At 43.8% G+C, this 23,689-nt stretch overlaps 1 protein-coding gene across 1 annotated transcript in view; it reads left to right on the forward strand.

The window, feature by feature from the left end:
- The first annotated feature begins 9,561 nt into the window (after positions 1–9,561).
- LOC128697365 (tetratricopeptide repeat protein 39C) overlaps positions 9,562–23,689 on the forward strand; it is a 49,014-nt gene continuing 34,886 nt past the window's right edge. Inside the window, exons 1-5 of the mRNA XM_070094060.1 lie at positions 9,562–10,757; positions 12,926–13,227; positions 14,914–15,060; positions 16,023–16,233; positions 19,784–20,033. Coding sequence (XP_069950161.1) covers positions 12,967–13,227; positions 14,914–15,060; positions 16,023–16,233; positions 19,784–20,033 — 869 coding nt within the window. The 5' untranslated portion in view covers positions 9,562–10,757; positions 12,926–12,966. The remainder of the gene's footprint in view (positions 10,758–12,925; positions 13,228–14,913; positions 15,061–16,022; positions 16,234–19,783; positions 20,034–23,689) is intronic.

Below are 23,689 nucleotides of genomic sequence, written 5' to 3' on the forward strand. Positions count from 1 at the left end.
TTAAATAATTAATATTATAGCACAATTTTTACAATAATATATATATATATATATATATATATATATATATATATATATATATATATATATATATATATATATATATATATATATATATATATATATATATATATATACATATAAACGTGAGATTCATCATACATACTCTTACAAGTAGTTATGGATGTTATAAGTAATAAGTAAAATAAGCAAGACATATCCTTAATGGAAATAAATAAATAAATAAATAGAAATAAGTCACTCTGTCTGACTTTTTTGGGTTATCCTAGGTTCTCTACACATATGCTGCTATGTATGATAATTCTATGTAACTGTATTTGTGTATATCTGAATAAACTTACTTACTTACTTACTTACTTATCCTGCCTCTTATCATTTTGCTGTGTAAGTGGTTCCAGTTGTAAGTTCCTCTCTTCCATGTGCGGGTTACTTGTATATTGTTCCAGTCACGATATTGTGCCTTTTTTTGTTATTTACAACCCCAACTATGGTGGTAATGTTGCTGGCTACAACCCCAACTATGGTGGTAATGTTACTGGCTACAACCCCAACTATGGTGGTAATGTTACTGGCTACAACCCCAACTATGGTGGTAATGTTACTGGCTACAACCCCAACTATGGTGGTAATGTTACTGGCTACAACCCCAACTATGGTGCTAATGTTACTGGCTACAACCCCAACTATGGTGCTAATGTTACTGGCTACAACCCCAACTATGGTGCTAATGTTGCTGGCTACAACCCCAACTATGGTGCTAATGTTGCTGGCTACAACCCCAACTATGGTGCTAATGTTGCTGGCTACAACCCCAACTATGGTGCTAATGTTGCTGGCTACAACCCCAACTATGGTGCTAATGTTGCTGGCTACATCCCCAACTATGGTACTAATGTTGCTGGCTACAACCCCAACTATGGTGGTAATGTTACTGGCTACAACCCCAACTATGGTACTAATGTTACTGGCTACAACCCCAACTATGGTGCTAATGTTGCTGGCTACAACCACAACTATGGTGCTAATGTTGCTGGCTACAACCCCAACTATGGTGCTAATGTTACTGGCTATAACCACAACTATGGTGCTAATGTTACTGGCTACAACCCCCAACTATGGTGCTAATGTTACTGGCTATAACCACAACTATGGTGCTAATGTTGCTGGCTACAACCCCAACTACGGTGCTAATGTTACTGGCTATAACCACAACTATGGTGCTAATGTTGCTGGCTACAACCCCCAACTATGGTGCTAATGTTACTGGCTATAACCACAACTATGGTGCTAATGTTGCTGGCTACAACCCCAACTACGGTGCTAATGTTACTGGCTATAACCACAACTATGGTGCTAATGTTGCTGGCTACAACCCCAACTACGGTGCTAATGTTACTGGCTATAACCACAACTATGGTGCTAATGTTGCTGGCTACAACCCCCAACTATGGTGCTAATGTTACTGACTATAACCACAACTATGGTGCTAATGTTGCTGGCTATAACCACAACTATGGTGCTAATGTTGCTGGCTATAACCACAACTATGGTGCTAATGTTGCTGGCTATAACCCCAACTATGGTGGTAATGTTGCTGGCTACAACCCCAACTATGGTGCTAATGTTACTGGCTACAACCACAACTATGGTGCTAATGTTACTGGCTATAACCACAACTATGGTGCTAATGTTGCTGGCTATAACCACAACTATGGTGCTAATGTTGCTGGCTATAACCCCAACTATGGTGGTAATGTTGCTGGCTACAACCCCAACTATGGTGCTAATGTTACTGGCTACAACCACAACTATGGTGCTAATGTTACTGGCTATAACCACAACTATGGTGCTAATGTTGCTGGCTACAACCCCAACTATGGTGGTAATGTTGCTGGCTACAACCCCCAACTATGGTGGTAATGTTGCTGGCTACAACCCCAACTATGGTGGTAATGTTACTGGCTATAACCACAACTATGGTGCTAATGTTGCTGGCTACAACCCCAACTATGGTGGTAATGCTGCTGGCTATAACCACAACTATGGTGCTAATGTTGCTGGCTACAACCCCAACTATGGTGGTAATGTTGCTGGCTACAACCCCCAACTATGGTGGTAATGTTGCTGGCTACAACCCCAACTACGGTGCTAATGTTACTGGCTATAACCACAACTATGGTGCTAATGTTGCTGGCTACAACCCCAACTATGGTGCTAATGTTGCTGGCTACAACCCCCAACTACGGTGCTAATGTTACTGGCTATAACCACAACTATGGTGCTAATGTTGCTGGCTACAACCCCAACTATGGTGGTAATGTTGCTGGCTATAACCACAACTATGGTGCTAATGTTGCTGGCTACAACCCCAACTACGGTGCTAATGTTACTGGCTATAACCACAACTATGGTGCTAATGTTGCTGGCTACAACCCCCAACTATGGTGCTAATGTTACTGACTATAACCACAACTATGGTGCTAATGTTGCTGGCTATAACCACAACTATGGTGCTAATGTTGCTGGCTATAACCACAACTATGGTGCTACTGTTGCTGGCTATAACCCCAACTATGGTGGTAATGTTGCTGGCTACAACCCCAACTATGGTGCTAATGTTACTGGCTACAACCACAACTATGGTGCTAATGTTACTGGCTATAACCACAACTATGGTGCTAATGTTGCTGGCTATAACCACAACTATGGTGCTAATGTTGCTGGCTATAACCCCAACTATGGTGGTAATGTTGCTGGCTACAACCCCAACTATGGTGCTAATGTTACTGGCTACAACCACAACTATGGTGCTAATGTTACTGGCTATAACCACAACTATGGTGCTAATGTTGCTGGCTACAACCCCAACTATGGTGGTAATGTTGCTGGCTACAACCCCCAACTATGGTGGTAATGTTGCTGGCTACAACCCCAACTATGGTGGTAATGTTACTGGCTATAACCACAACTATGGTGCTAATGTTGCTGGCTACAACCCCAACTATGGTGGTAATGCTGCTGGCTATAACCACAACTATGGTGCTAATGTTGCTGGCTACAACCCCAACTATGGTGGTAATGTTGCTGGCTACAACCCCCAACTATGGTGGTAATGTTGCTGGCTACAACCCCAACTACGGTGCTAATGTTACTGGCTATAACCACAACTATGGTGCTAATGTTGCTGGCTACAACCCCAACTATGGTGCTAATGTTGCTGGCTACAACCCCCAACTACGGTGCTAATGTTACTGGCTATAACCACAACTATGGTGCTAATGTTGCTGGCTACAACCCCAACTATGGTGGTAATGTTGCTGGCTATAACCACAACTATGGTGCTAATGTTGCTGGCTACAACCCCAACTATGGTGGTAATGTTGCTGGCTACAACCCCCAACTATGGTGGTAATGTTGCTGGCTACAACCCCAACTACGGTGCTAATGTTACTGGCTATAACCACAACTATGGTGCTAATGTTGCTGGCTACAACCCCAACTATGGTGCTAATGTTGCTGGCTACAACCCCCAACAACGGTGCTAATGTTACTGGCTACAACCCCCAACTATGGTGCTAATGTTGCTGGCTATAACCACAACTATGGTGGTAATGTTGCTGGCTACAACCCCCAACTACGGTGCTAATGTTAATGGCTATAACCACAACTATGGTGCTAATGTTGCTGGCTACAACCCCAACAATGGTGGTAATGTTGCTGGCTACAACCCCAACTATGGTGGTAATGTTACTGGCTACAACCCCAACTATGGTGCTAATGTTACTGGCTACAACCCCCAACTATGGTGGTAATGTTACTGGCTACAACCCCAACTATGGTGCTAATGTTGCTGGCTACAACCCCAACTATGGTGGTAATGTTGCTGGCTACAACCCCAACTATGGTGGTAATGTTGCTGGCTACAACCCCAACTATGGTGCTAATGTTACTGGCTACAACCCCAACTATGGTGCTAATGTTACTGGCTATAACCACAACTATGGTGGTAATGTTACTGGCTACAACCCCAACTATGGTGCTAATGTTGCTGGCTACAACCCCAACTATGGTGGTAATGTTGCTGGCTACAACCCCAACTATGGTGCTAATGTTGCTGGCTACAACCCCAACTACGGTGCTAATGTTACTGGCTATAACCACAACTATGGTGCTAATGTTGCTGGCTACAACCCCAACTATGGTGCTAATGTTGCTGGCTACAACCCCCAACTACGGTGCTAATGTTACTGGCTACAACCCCCAACTATGGTGATAATGTTGCTGGCTATAACCACAACTATGGTGGTAATGTTGCTGGCTACAACCCCCAACTACGGTGCTAATGTTACTGGCTATAACCACAACTATGGTGCTAATGTTGCTGGCTACAACCCCAACTATGGTGCTAATGTTGCTGGCTACAACCCAAACTATGGTGCTAATGTTGCTGGCTACAACCCCAAATATGGTGCTAATGTTACTGGCTACAACCACAACTATGGTGCTAATGTTACTGGCTATAACCACAACTATGGTGCTAATGTTACTGGCTATAACCACAACTATGGTGGCAATGTTGCTGGCTACAACCACAACTATGGTGGTAATGTTGCTGGCTACAACCCCCAACTATGGTGCTAATGTTGCTGGCTACAACCCCAACTATGGTGCTAATGTTGCTGGCTACAACCCCAACTATGGTGCTAATGTTACTGGCTACAACCACAACTATGGTGGTAATGTTGCTGGCTACAACCCCAACTATGGTGCTAATGTTGCTGGCTACAACCACAACTATGGTGCTAATGTTGGTGGCTACAACCACAACTATGGTGGTAATGTTACTGGCTACAACCCCAACTACGGTGCTAATGTTGCTGGCTACAACCCCAACTATCGTGCTAACGTTGCTGGCTACAACCCCAACTATGGTGCTAATGTTGCTGGCTACAACCACAACTATGGTGGTAATGTTACTGGCTACAACCCCCAACTATGGTGCTAATGTTGCTGGCTACAACCCCAACTATGGTGCTAATGTTGCTGGCTACAACCACAACTATGGTGGTAATGTTGCTGGCTACAAGCCCAACTATGGTGCTAATGTTACTGGCTACAACCCCAACTATGGTGCTAATGTTGCTGGCTACAACCACAACTATGGTGGTAATGTTGCTGGCTACAAGCCCAACTATGGTGCTAATGTTACTGGCTATAACCACAACTATGGTGCTAATGTTACTGGCTATAACCACAACTATGGTGCTAATGTTGCTGGCTACAACCCCAACTATGGTGCTAATGTTGCTGGCTACAACCCCAACTATGGTGGTAATGTTGCTGGCTACAACCCCCAACTATGGTGCTAATGTTGCTGGCTACAACCCCAACTATGGTGCTAATGTTGCTGGCTACAACCCCAACTATGGTGGTAATGTTGCTGGCTACAACCCCAACTATGGTCCTAATGTTGCTGGCTACAACCCCCAACTATGATGCTAATATTGCTGGCTACAACCCCAACTATGGTGCTAATGTTGCTGGCTACAACCACAACTATGGTGGTAATGTTGCTGGCTACAAGCCCAACTATGGTGCTAATGTTGCTGGCTACAACCCCCAACTATGGTGCTAATGTTGTTGGCTACAACCCCCAACTATGGTGCTAATGTTGCTGGCTACAACCCCAACTATGATGCTAATGTTGCTGGCTACAACCCCAACTATGGTGCTAATGTTGCTGGCTACAACCCCAACTATGGTGGTAATGTTACTGGCTACAACCCCAACTATGGTGCTAATGTTACTGGCTACAACCCCAACTATGGTGCTAATGTTGCTGGCTACAACCCCAACTATGGTACTAATGTTACTGGCTACAACCCCAACTATGGTGCTAATGTTACTGGCTACAACCCCAACTATGGTGCTAATGTTACTGGCTACAACCCCAACTATGGTGCTAATGTTACTGGCTACAACCCCCAACTATGGTGGTAATGTTACTGGCTACAACCCCCAACTATGGTGCTAATGTTGCTGGCTACAACCACAACTATGGTGCTAATGTTACTGGCTACAACCCCAACTATGGTGGTAATGTTGCTGGCTACAACCCCCAACTATGGTGCTAATGTTACTGGCTACAACCCCAACTATGGTGCTAATGTTGCTGGCTACAACCCCAACTATGGTGCTAATGTTACTGGCTACAACCCCCAACTATGGTGGTAATGTTGCTGGCTACAAGCCCAACTATGGTGCTAATGTTGCGGGCTACAACCCCAACTATGGTGCTAATGTTGCTGGCTACAACCCCAACTATGGTGCTAATGTTGCTGGCTACAACCACAACTATGGTGCTAATGTTGCTGGCTACAAGCCCAACTATGGTGCTAATGTTGCTGGCTACAACCCCAACTATGGTGCTAATGTTGCTGGCTACAACCCCAACTATGGTGCTAATGTTGCTGGCTACAACCCCAACTATGGTGCTAATGTTGCTGACTACAACCACAACTATGGTGCTAATGTTACTGGCTACAACCCCAACTATGGTGCTAATGTTACTGGCTACAACCCCAACTATGGTGCTAATGTTACTGGCTACAACCCCAACTATGGTGCTAATGTTACTGGCTACAACCCCAACTATGGTGCTAATGTTACTGGCTACAACCCCCAACTATGGTGGTAATGTTACTGGCTACAACCCCCAACTATGGTGCTAATGTTGCTGGCTACAACCACAACTATGGTGCTAATGTTACTGGCTACAACCCCAACTATGGTGGTAATGTTGCTGGCTACAACCCCCAACTATGGTGCTAATGTTACTGGCTACAACCCCAACTATGGTGGTAATGTTGCTGGCTACAACCCCCAACTATGGTGCTAATGTTACTGGCTACAACCCCAACTATGGTGCTAATGTTGCTGGCTACAACCCCAACTATGGTGCTAATGTTACTGGCTACAACCCCCAACTATGGTGGTAATGTTGCTGGCTACAAGCCCAACTATGGTGCTAATGTTGCGGGCTACAACCCCAACTATGGTGCTAATGTTGCTGGCTACAACCCCAACTATGGTGCTAATGTTGCTGGCTACAACCACAACTATGGTGCTAATGTTGCTGGCTACAAGCCCAACTATGGTGCTAATGTTGCTGGCTACAACCCCAACTATGGTGCTAATGTTGCTGGCTACAACCCCAACTATGGTGCTAATGTTGCTGGCTACAACCCCAACTATGGTGCTAATGTTACTGGCTACAACCCCCAACTATGGTGGTAATGTTACTGGCTACAACCCCAACTATGGTGCTAATGTTACTGGCTACAACACCAACTATGGTGCTAATGTTACTGGCTACAACCCCAACTATGGTGCTAATGTTACTGGCTACAACCCCAACTATGGTGCTAATGTTACTGGCTACAACACCAACTATGGTGCTAATGTTACTGGCTACAACCCCAACTATGGCGCTAATGTTACTGGCTACAACACCAACTATGGTGCTAATGTTACTGGGTACAACCCCAACTATGGTGCTAATGTTACTGGCTACAACCCCAACTATGGTGCTAATGTTGCTGGCTACAACCCCAACTATGGTGGTAATGTTACTGGCTACAACCCCAACTATGGTGCTAATGTGAGAATCGTGAGAATGATGTACATAACCTATGTTAGGTCCTTAATTGATTATGCTGCTCCCATGTTGATATTAACTAGAGAAAGTTAATGCAAAATGAAGCTCTCAGAATTATTCTTGGGTGTCCCAAATCTACAAAGGATCTTAACATGAGGAAGGAGCTTGGTATTTCTAGTATCAGTGATAGGATTGTTGAGATTAACACTGTACTCGGTATTAGAATGTTGAGAATTGAACCAGACACTGTCACAATGAATCTTACCAAGTGTCTAGAGGTAAATACACACAGATCTAAATGGATTGTGAAACCGTGCAGTTGCATTAAGTTTTATAACCTGCATGAACTGTATCACTGTAGGCAACAAGAGCATTTCACCCCTCCGTGGAAGATATGTTCATTTAATATCACATACCTGCAAGTCCCTTCCAAGAAGCTCATTGCTAGTAATCCCTTCCTTAAATCTCTTGTTAGAGCAACTGCTCAAGAAGAAATTTCTCACCTAGCTGGTAGTAATAAGTTATCACAAGTTATATACACTGATGGATCTAAACAGGAGTCTTCTGGCAGGGCTGCATCTGCTCTTGTTACCACCTCCAGCAGGAGTCTTCTGGCAGGGCTACATCTGCTCTTGTTACCACCTCCAGCAGGAGTCTTCTGGCAGGGCTACATCTGCTCTTGTTACCACCTCCAGCAGGAGTCTTCTGGCAGGGCTACATCTGCTCTTGTTGCCACCTCCAGCAGGAGTCTTCTGGCAGGGCTACATCTGCTCTTGTTGCCACCTCCAGCAGGAGTCTTCTGGCAGGGCTACATCTGCTCTTGTTGCCACCTCCAGCAGGAGTCTTCTGGCAGGGCTACATCTGCTCTTGTTGCCACCTCCAGCAGGAGTCTTCTGGCAGGGCTGCATCTGTTCTTGTTGCCACCTCCAGCAGGAGTCTTCTGGCAGGGCTGCATCTGCTCTTGTTGCCACTTCCAGCAGGAGTCTTCTGGCAGGGCTACATCTGCTCTTGTTGCCACCTCCAGCAGGAATCTTCTGGCAGGGCTACATCTGCTCTTGTTGCCACCTCCAGCAGGAATCTTCTGGCAGGGCTACATCTGCTCTTGTTGCCACATCCAGCAGGAGTCTTCTGGCAGGGCTACATCTGCTCTTGTTGCCACATCCAGCAGGAGTCTTCTGGCAGGGCTACATCTGCTCTTGTTGCCACATCCAGCAGGAGTCTTCTGGCAGGGCTACATCTGCTCTTGTAAGATATAAGTGAGCTGGAGATATATAGATATAAATCCATATGTACACCTGTTAACCCTTTTGGGCCTAGCTCCTGGGCCTTTTGTGTATCCATATGCTCTTGCTCTACCGTCCACAGGATGGTTATGGGGGGAACAATAAACTAGCCACTGCTGTGATTAAATCTAAATCTGAATCTAGAGTAATTCTGTAGATTGTTCAGATCCATCTGTAGTATTTCCTGGTCTGCTATTATTTGTATTCTCATTAGTTTTATGTTGTCTGTGCACAAGATAAAGTTCCGGTCCAGGTACTGACCCTTGTGGGACCCCACTTGTCAAACTTACCCATCCTGGCACCACCTGTTGTTTTTGCTATGGCCGTGTATATAATAAGAGTAGACATACCAGTAACAAATATAATGGCAGTACAATTAACAGAAGTAGACATAATATCAGTAGACATAAGAGCAGTACTTTGTACATTGTGATCATGTCTCACCAGCGTTCCCCAGGTTTGGTTTCCATATGAAGGTATATATGGGGTAATTTGACCCTTACGGGTTATTAACCCGATCTGTTATACCATCCACAGATCTTTACTTTCGCTCTAAGGGTAGAGATTATATATGAAAAAAAACAAAATACATAGAACCATCATCCCAGTTTGTTTTGATTGTGAGATCAGCAGCAGCAGACGACCTCCGTCCAGCAGGCAGAGTGGCTGCCACCACCTGACACCACCACCTGCTGCCACCACCACCTGCTGCCATCACCTGACACCACCTGCCAGGCTCACTCACCTCAGGTCACCTCAACCCCCTCGCCTTCCTGACTTCAGGTCACCTGACTTGAGGTCACGTGCCTCGTCTCCCTGGCTTGAGGTCACGTGCCTCGTCTCCCTGGCTTGAGGTCACCTGCCTGGCTTGAGGTCACCTGCCTCGTCTCCCTGGCTTGAGGTCACCTGCCTCGTCTCCCTGGCTTGAGGTCACCTGCCAGGCCTGAGGTCACGTGCCTCGCCTCCCTGGCTTGAGGTCACCTGCCTGGCTTGAGGTCACCTGCCTCGTCTCCCTGGCTTGAGGTCACCTGCCTCGTCTCCCTGGCTTGAGGTCACCTGCCTCGTCTCCCTGGCTTGAGGTCACCTGCCTCGTCTCCCTGGCTTGAGGTCACCTGCCTCGTCTCCCTGGCTTGAGGTCACCTGCCAGGCCTGAGGTCACGTGCCTCGCCTCCCTGGCTTGAGGTCACCAGCCTGGCTTCAGGTCACGTGCTTCGTCTCCCTGGCTTGAGGTCACCTGCCTGGCTTGAGGTCACCTGCCAGGCCTGAGGTCACCTGCCTGGCTTGAGGTCACCTGCCAGGCCTGAGGTCACATGCCTGGCTTGAGGTCACCTGCCTGGCTTGAGGTCACCTGCCTGGCTTGAGGTCACCTGCCAGGCCTGAGGTCACGTGCCTCGCCTCCCTGGCTTGAGGTCACCTGCCTCGCCTACCAGGCCAGGGATCACCTACCAGGCCAGGGATCACCTACCAGGCCAGGGGGGGTCACCTGCCAGGCCAGGGGGGGTCACCTGCCAGGCCAGGGGGGTCACCTGCCAGGCCAGGGGGTTACCCACCAGATCAGGGGTCACCTGCCAGGTCAGGGGGTCACCTGCCAGGCCAGGGGGGTCACCTGCCAGGCCAGGGGGGGTCACCTGCCAGGCCAGGGGGTTACCCACCAGATCAGGGGTCACCTGCCAGGTCAGGGGGTCACCCACCAGGCCAGGGGTCACATACCAGACCAGGGGGTCACCTACTAGGCCAGAGGGGGGTCACCCACACCTGCCACAGGTCACTTCTGCCACACCTCACCATAATGAAATGTGATTATGCCCAGCATAATATTTTTCCACCTCTAATATTGAGCTTTCTCACTTGTAATAGACAATCAAATTTTATAATAGACTTTACTCTCCCTAGAGCGCTTACTTCGCTACCAAGTCGTCATTTTTAGCAGCGAGTGGATCCTCTGTTTAATGTTAATGTCAGTAACTCGGTTTACCTTATTCCTTGTATATCAAAGCCTGGTCTTAGACTGGGCCACGGGGGCGTTGACCCCCAAAACCCTTTCCAGGTATACTCGAGGTATCTCTCTTATTGTGACTGATTTTCACTTGGACGATTTACTTTGCCGTTTTATCTTTTAAGGCTTAAATAAGTTATTACAAGGAACTCAAAGGAAATGAGTCACTGTGACTTTTTTTTTTTTTTAGGTTATCCTAAGTAATCTACATATGTTGCTATGTATAATTTGTGTAACTGTATTTGTATACCTGTACCTAAATCAACTTATTCATATAACACAGTACAGCTTTATTTCTTTTCTGCAGTATACTGAATGTAGTTTACATGTATTAAAATATTATTAAGCACAAAAGAAAGCCACTAACATGCAGTGCATAATTTTCCACTAGATGTGTCGGGCTGGCGCTATAAACCTGCCTCGTGGAGTTACACGATTTAATAATTGATAATAGTAGACAGCTGCTTGACCAGTGATCTCTTTCGTTAATTTTAGTTTGAATTGTGCAGCGTTAAGTTAGATTTACGGTTGATATATATTGTATAGGTGGTATAAAACCCACTGAACAAACCTTAATTTAACCTGATGCAACCTAACCTTAATCTGCCGTTGGTAGATGTGCATCTTGATTTACACTGCCAGGCATGTGACAACTTGATACTAAGTATTGATGGCTCAGATGTGCTGCTCAACTAAAATGAATGTAAGAGTTTTATTTAAGTCTCCCAAAATAGCAATTTGAACAAGAAATGCGTACTCAGTGATGTACGTAGGTTGCATGTATGTATTGTAAAAATTAAACTAATGCTAGAGTTTTGCCGAGTTTATCTGGAGTTTATCTGGAGAGAGTTCCGGGGGTCAACGCCCCCGCGGCCCGGTCTGTGACCAGGCCTCCTTAGGTCAGTGTCCCAGGATGCGACCCACACCAGTCGACTAACACCCAGGTACCCATTTTACTGATGGGGAACATAGACAACAGGTGGAAAGAAACACGTCCAATGTTTCTACTCTGGCTGGGAATCGAACCCAGGCCCTCACCGTGTGAAGCGAGAGCGTTAACCGTTAACCTCACAGTCAGAGGGATACCTTGATCCTGTGAATAGGACCTTGTGGGTTTAGCACTTTAGTTTGATTGTAATAATAATAATAATAATGAATATTAGATATCCTCCTCTTTTTTAGATAAAACTTTATTTCCTCATCCCCACCTTCCCTCCCATTCCACAAGCTCTCTACTACCCTGACAGGTTTAGTGCTTGTCCATGAACACTGTTATTATTCCACCAAGGTAGTGAGATCCAAATTATGAAAATATTTGCTATCACTCATTCCCTGACTGCATTTTTGGATGTGCTAGGGGCAGCTCCAGAATTTCTATCTAGGAGGAGCTTAGGGGTAGCAGTCTGATTGGAAGAGGCAGCCTAGAAGGCTTGTTTTGAAGTTCCATTGTTTATTGTTATTTTCATTTAGGAGACTTCAGAGTCCCCCTTGCCCTCCTCTTGGCACTACCATTGGCACTGACATTTCAGTTCAAATGATCCACTGAACTGTAACATCCACACATATTCTTCAGCGTACAAGCACTGTACATTCCACCTCCAGAACTTGTATTCGGTTATCTGGTAATCCTGAAAGCCTTTATGCCATAGATACCATATACTTTAGAAAATAAAGGTTATATATTTTTAGTTATAAAGTACAATGTATATATACAGTACTTAGTGTAGTAAGTTGATTAAAAAATAAGCAAGCAAAAATCAGGCATACAGGATATTTAAATCTGTTGTATTGTTTCAGTCTGGTGAGGTACAGACACCTCACTCTGCCTAGACCCTAAATTGGACTCTTTAAGAACTAGTTCCTTTTTCTCCACTGTAGATGTTCTATGGTTCTTGGAGTAAGTTGTCTCATGTTATGAGTCTTGTGATTCAAACTTTCAGAGTCATCAGTTTAACTATCTTGTTTCAGGATGAGTAATGGGTTGACGACTTTTGAAAAGCAGCTTCAAGATGTGTTCAGCAGGAGGAAGCAGTAATACCGGAGGTGGAGGAGGACCAAAAGGAGATGGAGGAGGAGGAGGAGAAGGAGGGGTAGGAGTAAGAGAGGGAGGGAGTGGACAGAGCCTGGGACCAGAGGAGTACACAAAATTGGCTCGTGATGGTATTCAGCTGATGCTTAACAACAGATTCACCGAGGCAGAGGAACTCTTCCGTCATCACACGCAGGACAATCTCCACATGGCAATGGGCTACTGTTACCTCACCTTTATGGTAAATTATGGGGGTCAAGTTGTGTGCTGTTAAAAAATGAGAAACTACTAGCATAGAAAAATAAAATACAGGTATATGAGATCTGTTTATTTTGGCCAAAATGTACAATTTTTTTTTTTTTACTCATTTCATTTTGCTGTCCAAATGTGTACTCACTTTTCAATGATTAATGTTTCTGATACCTCAATTCAAGCATCTTGTGCAGTTGTCAGTTAGCATCTGGACTTATTATCAAAGTCAAACTTTATTCCCACATGATACAATATTTATACAGAAATGAGTGACATTTGACTGCATGCAGAAAGTCTATGGTTATGCAGAGCATTTCAGTCAAGCTTAAGCCTATTCATCATATGTATATAAGTATTTGATGAATGTAAATGTAAGTAGAGTAAATATATCATTATGGTCAGTTACATTATCAGGTACAGTATTTCAATGGGATAATGTACCTTATGAATTTTCTGATTTTTTCCTCATGTTTTGTGATGGTAATTTTTTGAGCACGAGTTACCAGGAACATATGTCGCACGATGTACAAAAACTTAATCTATAATAAAAGAGATACAATACTGTGTACACAATACTGTGTACCAGAATAACAAAACCTTGCTAAAACTGGAACAAAAAACTTGTATAATACAGTACAATAGTTACAGTTCTCAAATTATTATTATTTTTTTTATTATCACACATCGGCCGCATCCCACCAAGGCAGGGTGGCCCAAAAAAGAAAAACTTTCACCATCATTCACTCCATCACTGTCTTGCCAGAAGGGTGCTTTACACTACAGTTTTTAAACTGCATCATTAACACCCCTCCTTCAGAGTGCAGGCACTGTACTTCCCATCTCCAGGACTCAAGTCCGGCCTGCCGGTTTCCCTGAATCCCTTCATAAATGTTACTTTGTTCACACTCCAACAGCACGTCAAGTATTAAAAACCATTTGTCTCCATTCACTCCTATCAAACACACTCACGCATGCCTGCTGGAAGTCCAAGCCCCTCGCACACAAAAAGGGGCTTGGACTTCCAGCAGGCATGCGTGAGCGTGTTTGATTGGAGTGAATGGAGACAAATGGTTTTTAATATTTGACGTGCTGTTGGAGTGTGAGCAAAGTAACATTTATGAAGGGATTCAGGGAAACCGGCAGGCCGGACTTGAGTCCTGGAGATGGGAAGTACAGTGCCTGCACTCTGAAGGACGGGTGTTAATGTTGCAGTTTAAAAACTGTAGTGTAAAGCACCCTTCTGGCGAGACAGTGATGGAGTGAATGATGGTGAAAGTTTTTCTTTTTCAGGCCACCCTGCCTTGGTGGGAATCGGCCAGTGTGATAATAAAAAAAATAATAATAATTTGAGAACTGTAACTATTATACTGTATTATACAAGTTTTTTGTTCCAGTTTTAGCAAGGTTTTGTTATTCTGGTACACAGTATTGTATCTCTTTTATTATAGATTAAGTTTTTGTACATTGTGCGACATATGTTCCTGGTAACTCGTGCTCAAAAAATTGTGCCGTAAAAATGGCATATTGCAGAATTATATAATACTGCACTGTATGTCAATAGAGCAGTTGTCAATGAAAGGCATGTAGAGTACCCTGCTAGAATGTTAGTTATTTACTTCATATAGAAAGTAGGATATGACAGTAGTGCATTAAATATATTTTCTATGTATTCTAGAATGCTGTCATGTCATTTGAAGAAGAGAAGGTGACTCACAGCATGGAAACACTGCGTAGCATGGAGAGGAGATGTGGCGGGGGTGAGAATGGGTGGTTCTCCTCTGTTAAAAGTATTGTTCTGGGCTCAAGGAATGGCCAAGAACAAGTAAGTATTTATGTGTGTGTGTACTTGCCAATTTGTGGTTGCAGGGGTCAACTCTCAGATTGTGGTCTTGCCTCTTAAATGTACTGTAGTCTTGACACTGTCAATAAATTTGCTTCAAGGAGATACATAGGGTAAACTTTAACCAGTCATGCTATAAGAATGTGTACCAGTTTGGGTGTAAAAGAAACCATGTCCTAGTCCACATTCGACTACATGCTAAAGTGTACACATTAAACTATATCCTAGAGTTTATTGTACTTTATTTACAAATCACTAGAACTGTAGGGTTAATTTGCTACTGATGTGACATTCATTCATATTAGATAAATAATTTTTGACATTACTGCATTTTTGACATTATTCAAGTCATGGTGCACATATGCATCCAGGGACATGCGGTGGGAAACAGGTGAAGGGACAGGTGAATTAGAGGGCTGTTAGTAAGCACTGTATTTCTTCAGTCTCAGAGTGGTTGGGAAGTAGAATGATCTAAGTGAGAAAGTGGTGGAGACTGGCTCCATAAATAGTTTTAAGAAGAGAAGCGATAACTCCCACGAGGCTAAGAGAGTTAGGGCTCGATTACATATCAGAAATAGTTTAGAACTTGAGAGTCAAGTGCTAGGGAAGAATTTTGTCCCTTTTCTCTTGCAAATTCCCCTCAAGGAGGGTGTGCATTGATACTGATAAGGGGTTCTTGATCTAAGAAACTAGAGGTACTTTTCCCTTTCTTGGAGCACACATGATTACTGCCCATTCCCGGGGAGTGCAGTGCTTCCCTAGGAATATAACACTGCGATAATAATCTCTAATTATTCACTTTTATAATTTCAGCAATTGGTATGAAATAAAAATTACAGTACAAAAACCTAAGTTCATTAAAAGAATAATGAACACCAATAGTATTTTATCTTGCTTTAACAATGTTCTGTGGCACTGATATCTCTGTGCTCTTCCTCAATCAGGGGGACGAGCCAGGCTCTCAGCTTGAGCAGCAAGTGATTCTGGCTGACTGTCAGGTTCTCCTAGCCATTCTCACATTCCTCCAGCAAGAGATTGGTTCCTACGTGAAGGGGGGTTGGGTGTTGCGCAAGGCTTGGAAGGTCTACGAGCATGCTTACACTAAGGTTAAGAGACTGTACAAGCAAACTTTTGGTGAAGCCCAAGATGTGCCTAGTGAGTCCATATTTACTACTAACTTTGTTGTACAACTTCATATTTATTGTTGACTTTGCTATAGGGTTGTATGCTTATCCACACTTGATTCAAATTCAAATTCAAAGTTTATTCTCTATAAGGATTACAATGCTGAGTTTATAGAATTTGGTTATTGTGTGGTTTACATGTAGTAAAATAATAATTACAGAGTGTACCACTAGAACACTTAGCATGGCTAGGCATTTCAGGCAGACTTAAATTAAATCTTAAGTTTAAAATATTACAAAATTATGAGGTAAGTTGGTATTATGGCTAAGTGACTAAATACTAGTTTGTGAGTTTAGCAATGTGAATGCTTTTCTTTGGCCATTGAAGGGCTTTTCTTCCAAGAAATTTGAGCTATCTCTTCCTGTTACTTATCCTGATTATAGTACAGTACTTCACATTCTCCAGGTACTTGATGACCCTTATATATTTAGTGCTTTCCCATGAATAAAATAATTCTGTTTATTAAAATGTGTTGTATTATCTGCATTTTCATGTCTCTGCAGCTGTTTCTGAATTATCAGAAGTTATAAGTTGTATTCGTTTATATATGTTTTAAATCCCATGATATTTTTATTTTTATTACTGGGATAAATCTAGTACTGCATAAACTATTTAATAGTCAACCTTTTTAAAGGTCTCATTCCACTGTCAAAAACTAATTCAGCTAAGCAAGTTTGAGTACTATGAGAGGCTGGGAGAGATATACCATATTTTCTGGCATGTAAGGTATGCTTTTTGTTTCCCACCACAGAAAGTCTTGGAAAATCACCCTGTGCTTTGGGTTAGGCTTGAGTAGTTGTTTACCATTACATTACAACTACCTGGAAATATTGTCTCATATGTCTTATATACTCGTGTGCTGCATATGCTGGAAGATATAGTAGGTATTGTCTGGAAATTAGCTTGAACTGATTTAGAATAATACATTATTATTATCATCAAAACTATGCGCTAAACCCACAAGGGTCTTATAGCGCTGTTAGAGCAGTACGATGCTGCCTTTCCAGCAGTTGGCCTTGAGACTATTAGTATTTGATGGTGTTAAGTTGTAACTCTTTGTAGCTTCTTATTTGCCAGTTGTAGAATCACTTTTAGGAATGTCATCCAGTCTTCCTGAAGAATAATGAATAGGCAGAGATATAGGAAATTCGCTAGAACTTTTCTCTGCCTCCCCATCATTATGTTATGGGTGGTCTAAAATTAAGAGTAAGGTGTAAAATATTGTAAAGTTTTTTTTTTTTCAACAAACTGGCCGTATCCCACCAAGGCAGGGTGGCCCAAAAAGAAAAACGAAAGTTTCTCTTTTTAAATTTAGTAATTTGTACATTCATTCATTCATTAGAGGTTTGCCGGTACTTCCGTCCCGGGTCTTCTCCATATGGTGACCCGGCTGTGGCCCCCGGTTGGGGGTGTCGTTCATCTTCTTCTTTCTTCTGTCTTCTTTCTTGGGCCCTCCGGCTGGAGGGTAACCTCTTCTTCTCTCTTGCGGCGACTCCCCAGAGGGGAGTGTCATCTCGCTTCTCATCTTCATCAGCAGGCGTCACTTGGTCTTCATCAGCAGGCGTCCACTTGGGCTTCATTGGCAGGCATCGCCAGGGTTGAGGGTCTTCGGGCACTTGTTGCCCCGTCAAGTTGTTGGTAGTGTGGCATGGGTTCTAGGCGAGTTCAGACTTTTACCTAGAAAACAGGTACAGGCTCCGTTGGATTTTTTTTTTTTTTTTAAGTGGTGGGGGAGGGGAGGTAGGGGAGTGAAAGAAGGAGGAGTAGGAGAGTTAATAGATGGAGAGGTCGTGACGACTCTTCATTGTATGTGGCGTCGTCATCAAGGCGGTGAATGGGCAGCCAGGATGGGGATGAGAGTTCCCAGGTCACGGACGGCCAGGTACACTAGCTGGGCTGCGGTGTCTTCTCGGTTCGGGTCCCCAGGCGCCATTGGGAAGTGCCTCCGTCGGAGTGGCACCGTCGCGGGGCAGTCGAGGAGGTAGTGCACTAGTGGCTTGGGGACCATCTGGTTGCAATGGCAGCAGCACTCCTCTCGCACACGGTCGATGAGTCTTCTGGCAGTAGGGTAGCCAAGTTGCAGCCGGTGGATCCCAACCTGCAACTTCCTGTCTAGCCTCCGCATGCTCGGCGGGGGCTCCCCTCGGGTCGCCCTGTCGTACCAGATCCGGCTCTGCGATGTGCCTGGCCCTGGTAGCGGGCGCCTGGCTGCAGCGGCTGCCCACAGGTCCACCTGCCTGCGGCTGATGGCGATGGTGGTCACTGGCTGGGGTTCAAGGGTTGCTGACTTCGCCGCGCCATCCGCCGCATCATTCCCAGCGAGGTCGATGTGGCTTGGAATCCAGTTGATTGTTGCTTGCCATCCCTGCTCATTAAGTATCTGCAGGTCCTTCCAGTAATTTGTACGGGAGAAGGGGTTACTAACCCCTTGCTCCCAGCATTTTAGTTGCCTCTTACAACACGCATGGCTTACGGAGGAAGAATTCTGTTCCACTTCCTCATGGAGATAAGAGGAAATAAACAAGAACACAAGAACTAGAAAGAAAATAGCAGAAAACCCAGAGGGGTGTGTATATATATGCTTGTATATGTATGTGTAGTGTGACCTAAGTGTAAGTAGAAGTAGCAAGATGTACCTGTAATCTTGCATATTTATGAGACAGACAAACAGACACCAGCAATCCTACCATCATGTAAAACAATTACAGGCTTTTGTTTTACACTCACTTGGCAGGACGGTAGTACCTCCCTGGGCGGTTGCTGTCTACCAACCTACTACCTAGGTATTGTAAAGTTATGGATAGGTAATAGTATAAGATACTCACATGATGGTGAGACAAATGCACTTTATGGAATCCTTTATTGACAATATTTTGCCAATGGAATGGTTTTTATCAAGTCATGAACAGATGTCTGTGATTTGATAAAAGCAATATGGCATCAATAAGGGATTCTGCTAAAGGATGTTGCAGTTTGGAGACCCATCTGAACTGTGATGTCAGTATGCTACTGGCAAGACAGTGACTGAATCAATGATGGTAAATGCTTTTCCTCTCTTTTTTTTGGGGGGGAGGGGTTGAAATGACTCAACCTAGGTGGATATATCTTTTGGTGTCAATGGTACCTCAAAACATACGACAGTAGTTCTACATGTACTTATCAGAGGACATAAGTTACTAAAGATATAGCTTTTATTTTATTTTATTAACACATCGGCCGTTTCCCACCAAGGCAGGGTGGCCCAAAAAAGAAAAACTTTTATTATCATTCACTCCATCACTGTCTTACCAGAGGCTCGCTCACACTACAATTATAAAACTGCAACATTAATACACCTGTGTTAATGTTGCAGTTTTATAACTGTAGTGATTTTTTGCATTATGTATGGTAATTGTAATTCACAAATGCTGTGAAGCTTCAAGCACTTGAATGCCAGTTTTGGCTTGTATAATTTTTTGTACAGAAACATGCATTTGCCAAAAAATTTCTTAATGTACTAATCTTTATGTTAATATTGCAGCAAATCTGACAGAGGAGTATATTGGCTCTCTCAACACTAGCACAGATGAACTGCAGAGTCCAGGGTCCTGGTCTGTTGGCTCCACTGGGGTTCCCGGTCCAGCTGCAGATTTCTCAGAGTCGGGTCACCACTCGGCTCCATTATCTTCTTCAACTTCAGCTCTGGGTATTCGCATTCCTCTCTCCAAATCTGTACCCAACTTGAAGGGATTCCTTTACTCAAACAACAAACACCAACAACAGTCCAAGAAGTAAGATTATCTTTTAAAGATTTAGAATGTTTTACTTAGCAATGTTTAAATGTGTATGTTTGTGTGTGACTGTGATTCTACAAGTTCCTATCCCTATTTTTGTGATGATGAATATAAAGACACAAGCTCAGCTTCTTGCATATAACTGTGTACCTTACAGGTGCAGTGAAAGGCTTTTGAACCAAGGCAGTAGAGCCACCCTTCCCTTACCTTAGATAACACGAGATAACATTCCATTCCCCTGGCACTATGACCCTTATGGGTTAAGCACTTCCCCACAAATATAATAAAGTTAATTAGGGAATAAAAAAGATACACAGATCAAAAGGATACCGTAATTAGTATCTTTTAACCACTTGTCATCTACATCATTCCTCATCTACTTGTCCTGATACAGCAAAATTAATGAAACTGTGTGTGATTAGAAAAGTTTAAACAAAGGCTATGTTGTGTGTTAAGACATAATGAAGCATGATGTAGGATTCTTGTGATGATTCAGAGATTTGAAGGTAATAGCAACACAAGTGTTAGCTCAGTGAGTATGACAGCCCCACCACTCACCTGTCAATGGTAAAAATAGCCTGGTAAATAATGGGTGGGTGACATTGCTGAGGATACATTGTTTCTATCTTCCCACTGAAAGTCAAGTACACCTACCATCCGACTTACGACCGAGCTCGGTTCCGAGAAACCGGTCGTAAGTCGAACTTTACTACTGAATATCAACATAACATTTTTGTAATGACTTTATTTTATTGTTTTATTTTGGTATTTCATGTTTTACTTTACTTTTTATGCTGTTTGTACTGTATTTTATACTGTAAGGTTTAGGATAAACACTGTGTACAACACAAACACTTGTTTATTTCCCAGAAATTTGGCATAAAAAACACGGTCGTAAGTCGAGTCATCGTAAGTCGAGCAGGTCATAAGTCGGATGGTAGGTGTACTTCCTTCAGCATCTCATGCAGGCAGAAGTGTTGATGATGAAGACAACTACATTTGGTTAGCTAAGTTTGACAACATGAATGGTTGTTGTGGCTTCCAGTGTTGACATGACACCCTTCATACCTTACAGTACTTTTTTTTATAACACAACAGCCATCACTCATCGAAGCAGGGTGGCTTTTAAAGGAAGAAATGAAAGTGTTAATTTTTCTTACATTTAGTAATGTACGTATACAGAAGGGGTTACTAGCCCGTTGCTCCCAGCATTTCAGTTGCCTCTTATGATACACATGGCTTATGGAAGAAAACGTTTTCTCCACTTCCCATTGAGTAGTTTAGGTGTCACCAGTACAGGCAAGCCCTGCATTACAGTGCTTTACTTTACAGTGGTTTTCAATTATACCCAGTGTTTATTTATTCAGACTTCGTACAGTACATATATTCACCACTCACTATAAGCTAAGGATTAAAATATTTTAAGGTAAGTAATGTGTGTACTGTATATGCATTTTTTAGGCCTAGCTATATTGCTTAATATATGATAGTATAAACATGTGTTGATGTGCTGTTGGAGTGTGAGCAAGGAAACATTTATGAAGTGATTTGGGGAACCCGGCAGTGACCTCCATCAAAGACACTGCAAGACTCCAAGCGGATATCAACCAAATCTTAATTGGGCCACTCAAAAATGTATGAAGTTCAACGAGGAGAAATTTCAACTACTCAGATATGGAAAACTTGAGAAAATTAAAAATGTATCAAGGTATGCAACAAATTCTAACCATACAATAGAGCAAAAAAGAAATGTGAAGGAACTGGGAGTGATAATGCCAAAGGATCTCATCTTCGAAGACCACAACAATGTATCTACCTCATCAGCCAGGAAAATGATAGGATGGATAATGAGAACCTTCAGAACTAGGGACACCAAGTTTATGATGACACTCTTCAAATTGCTTGTTCTCTCTAGGCTGGAATACTGCTGTACACTAATGGCCCTCTTCAGGGCTGGCTATGTTGCAGACCTGGAGAGCATACAAAGAACTTTCACAGCACACATAAATACGATAAGGCATCTAAATTGCTGGGAACGGTTGACCTGGAGTTTGAAGGTCCTTGATCTGTATTCCCTGGACTGCAGGCGAGAGAGATGCATGATAATACAGACTTGGAAGGTCCTGGAGGGATTAGTACCAAACCTGCACACAAAAATCACTCCCTATGAAAGCAAAAGACTCGGCAGGAAATGTAACATTCCCCCGATGAAAAGCAGGGGCGCCACGAGTACATTGAGAGAACACAATAAGTGTCCAGGGCCCATGACTGTTCAACTGCCTCCCAACATACATAAGGAGGATTACCAATAGACCTCTGGCTGTCTTCAAGAAGGCACTGGACAGGCACCTAAAGTCGGTACCTGACCAAGCGGGCTGTGGTTTGTACGTTAGTGTGCGGCTGGCAGTAACAGCCTGGTTGATCAGACCCTGATCCACCATGAGGCCTGGTCTCAGACTGAGCTGCTTGGGCGTTGACCCCCGAAACCCTCTCCAGGTAAACTCCAGGCTAGATTTGAGTCCTGGAGGTGGGAAGTACAGTGTCTGTACTCTGAAGGAGGTGTGTTGATGTTGCAGTTTTATAACTGTAGTATTTACCTGGAGTTTACCTGGAGAGAGTTCCAGGGGGTCAATGCCCCTGCGGCCCGGTCTGTGACCAGGCCTCATGGTGGATCAGAGCCTGATCAACCAGGCTGTTACTGCTGGCTGCATGCAATCCAATGTACGAGCCACAGCCTGGCTGGTCAGGTACCAACTGTAGGTGCTTGTCCAGTGCCTGCTTGAAGACAGCCAGGGGTCTATTGGTAATCCCCCTTATGTATGCTGGGAGGCAGTTGAACAGTCTCGGGCCCCTGACACTTATTGTATTGTCTCTTAACGTGCTAGTGATACCCCTGCTTTTTATTGGGGGGATGTTGCATCGTCTGCCGAGTCTTTTGCTTTCGTTGAGTGATTTTCGTGTGCAAATTTGGTACTAGTCCCTCTAGGATTTTCCAGGTGTATATAATCATATATCTCTTCCACCTGCGTTCCAGGGAGTACAAGTTCAGGAACTTCAAGCGCTCCTAGTAACTGAGGTGTTTTATCTCCATTATGCACGCCGTGAAGGTTCTCTGTACATTTTCTAGGTCAGCAATTTCACCTGCCTTGAAAGGTGCTGTTAGTGTGCAGCAATATTCCAGCCTAGATAGAACAAGCGACCTGAAGAGTGTCATCATGGGCTTGGCATCCCTAGTTTTGAAGGTTCTCATTAACCATCCTGTCATTTTTCTAGCAGATGCGATTGATACAATGTTATGGTCCTTGAAGGTGAGATCCTCCGACATGATCACTCCCAGGTCTTTGACGTTGGTTTTTCGCTCTATTTTGTGGCCGGAATTTGTTTTGTACTCGGATGAAGTTTTAATTTCCTCATGTTTACCATATTGGAGTAATTGAAATTTCTCATCGTTGAACTTCATATTGTTTTCTGCAGCCCATTGAAAGATTTGGTTGATGTCCGCCTGGAGCCTTGCAGAGTCTGCAATGGAAGACACTGTCATGCAGATTTGGGTGTCATCTGCAAAGGAAGACACGGTGCTGTGGCTGACGTCCTTGTCTATGTCAGATATGAGGATGAGAAACAAGATGGGAGTGAGTACTGTGCCTTGTGGA

The sequence above is a fragment of the Cherax quadricarinatus genome, chromosome 44 (genome assembly GCF_038502225.1).
Source record: "Cherax quadricarinatus isolate ZL_2023a chromosome 44, ASM3850222v1, whole genome shotgun sequence".
NCBI classification, from domain to species: domain Eukaryota; kingdom Metazoa; phylum Arthropoda; class Malacostraca; order Decapoda; family Parastacidae; genus Cherax; species Cherax quadricarinatus.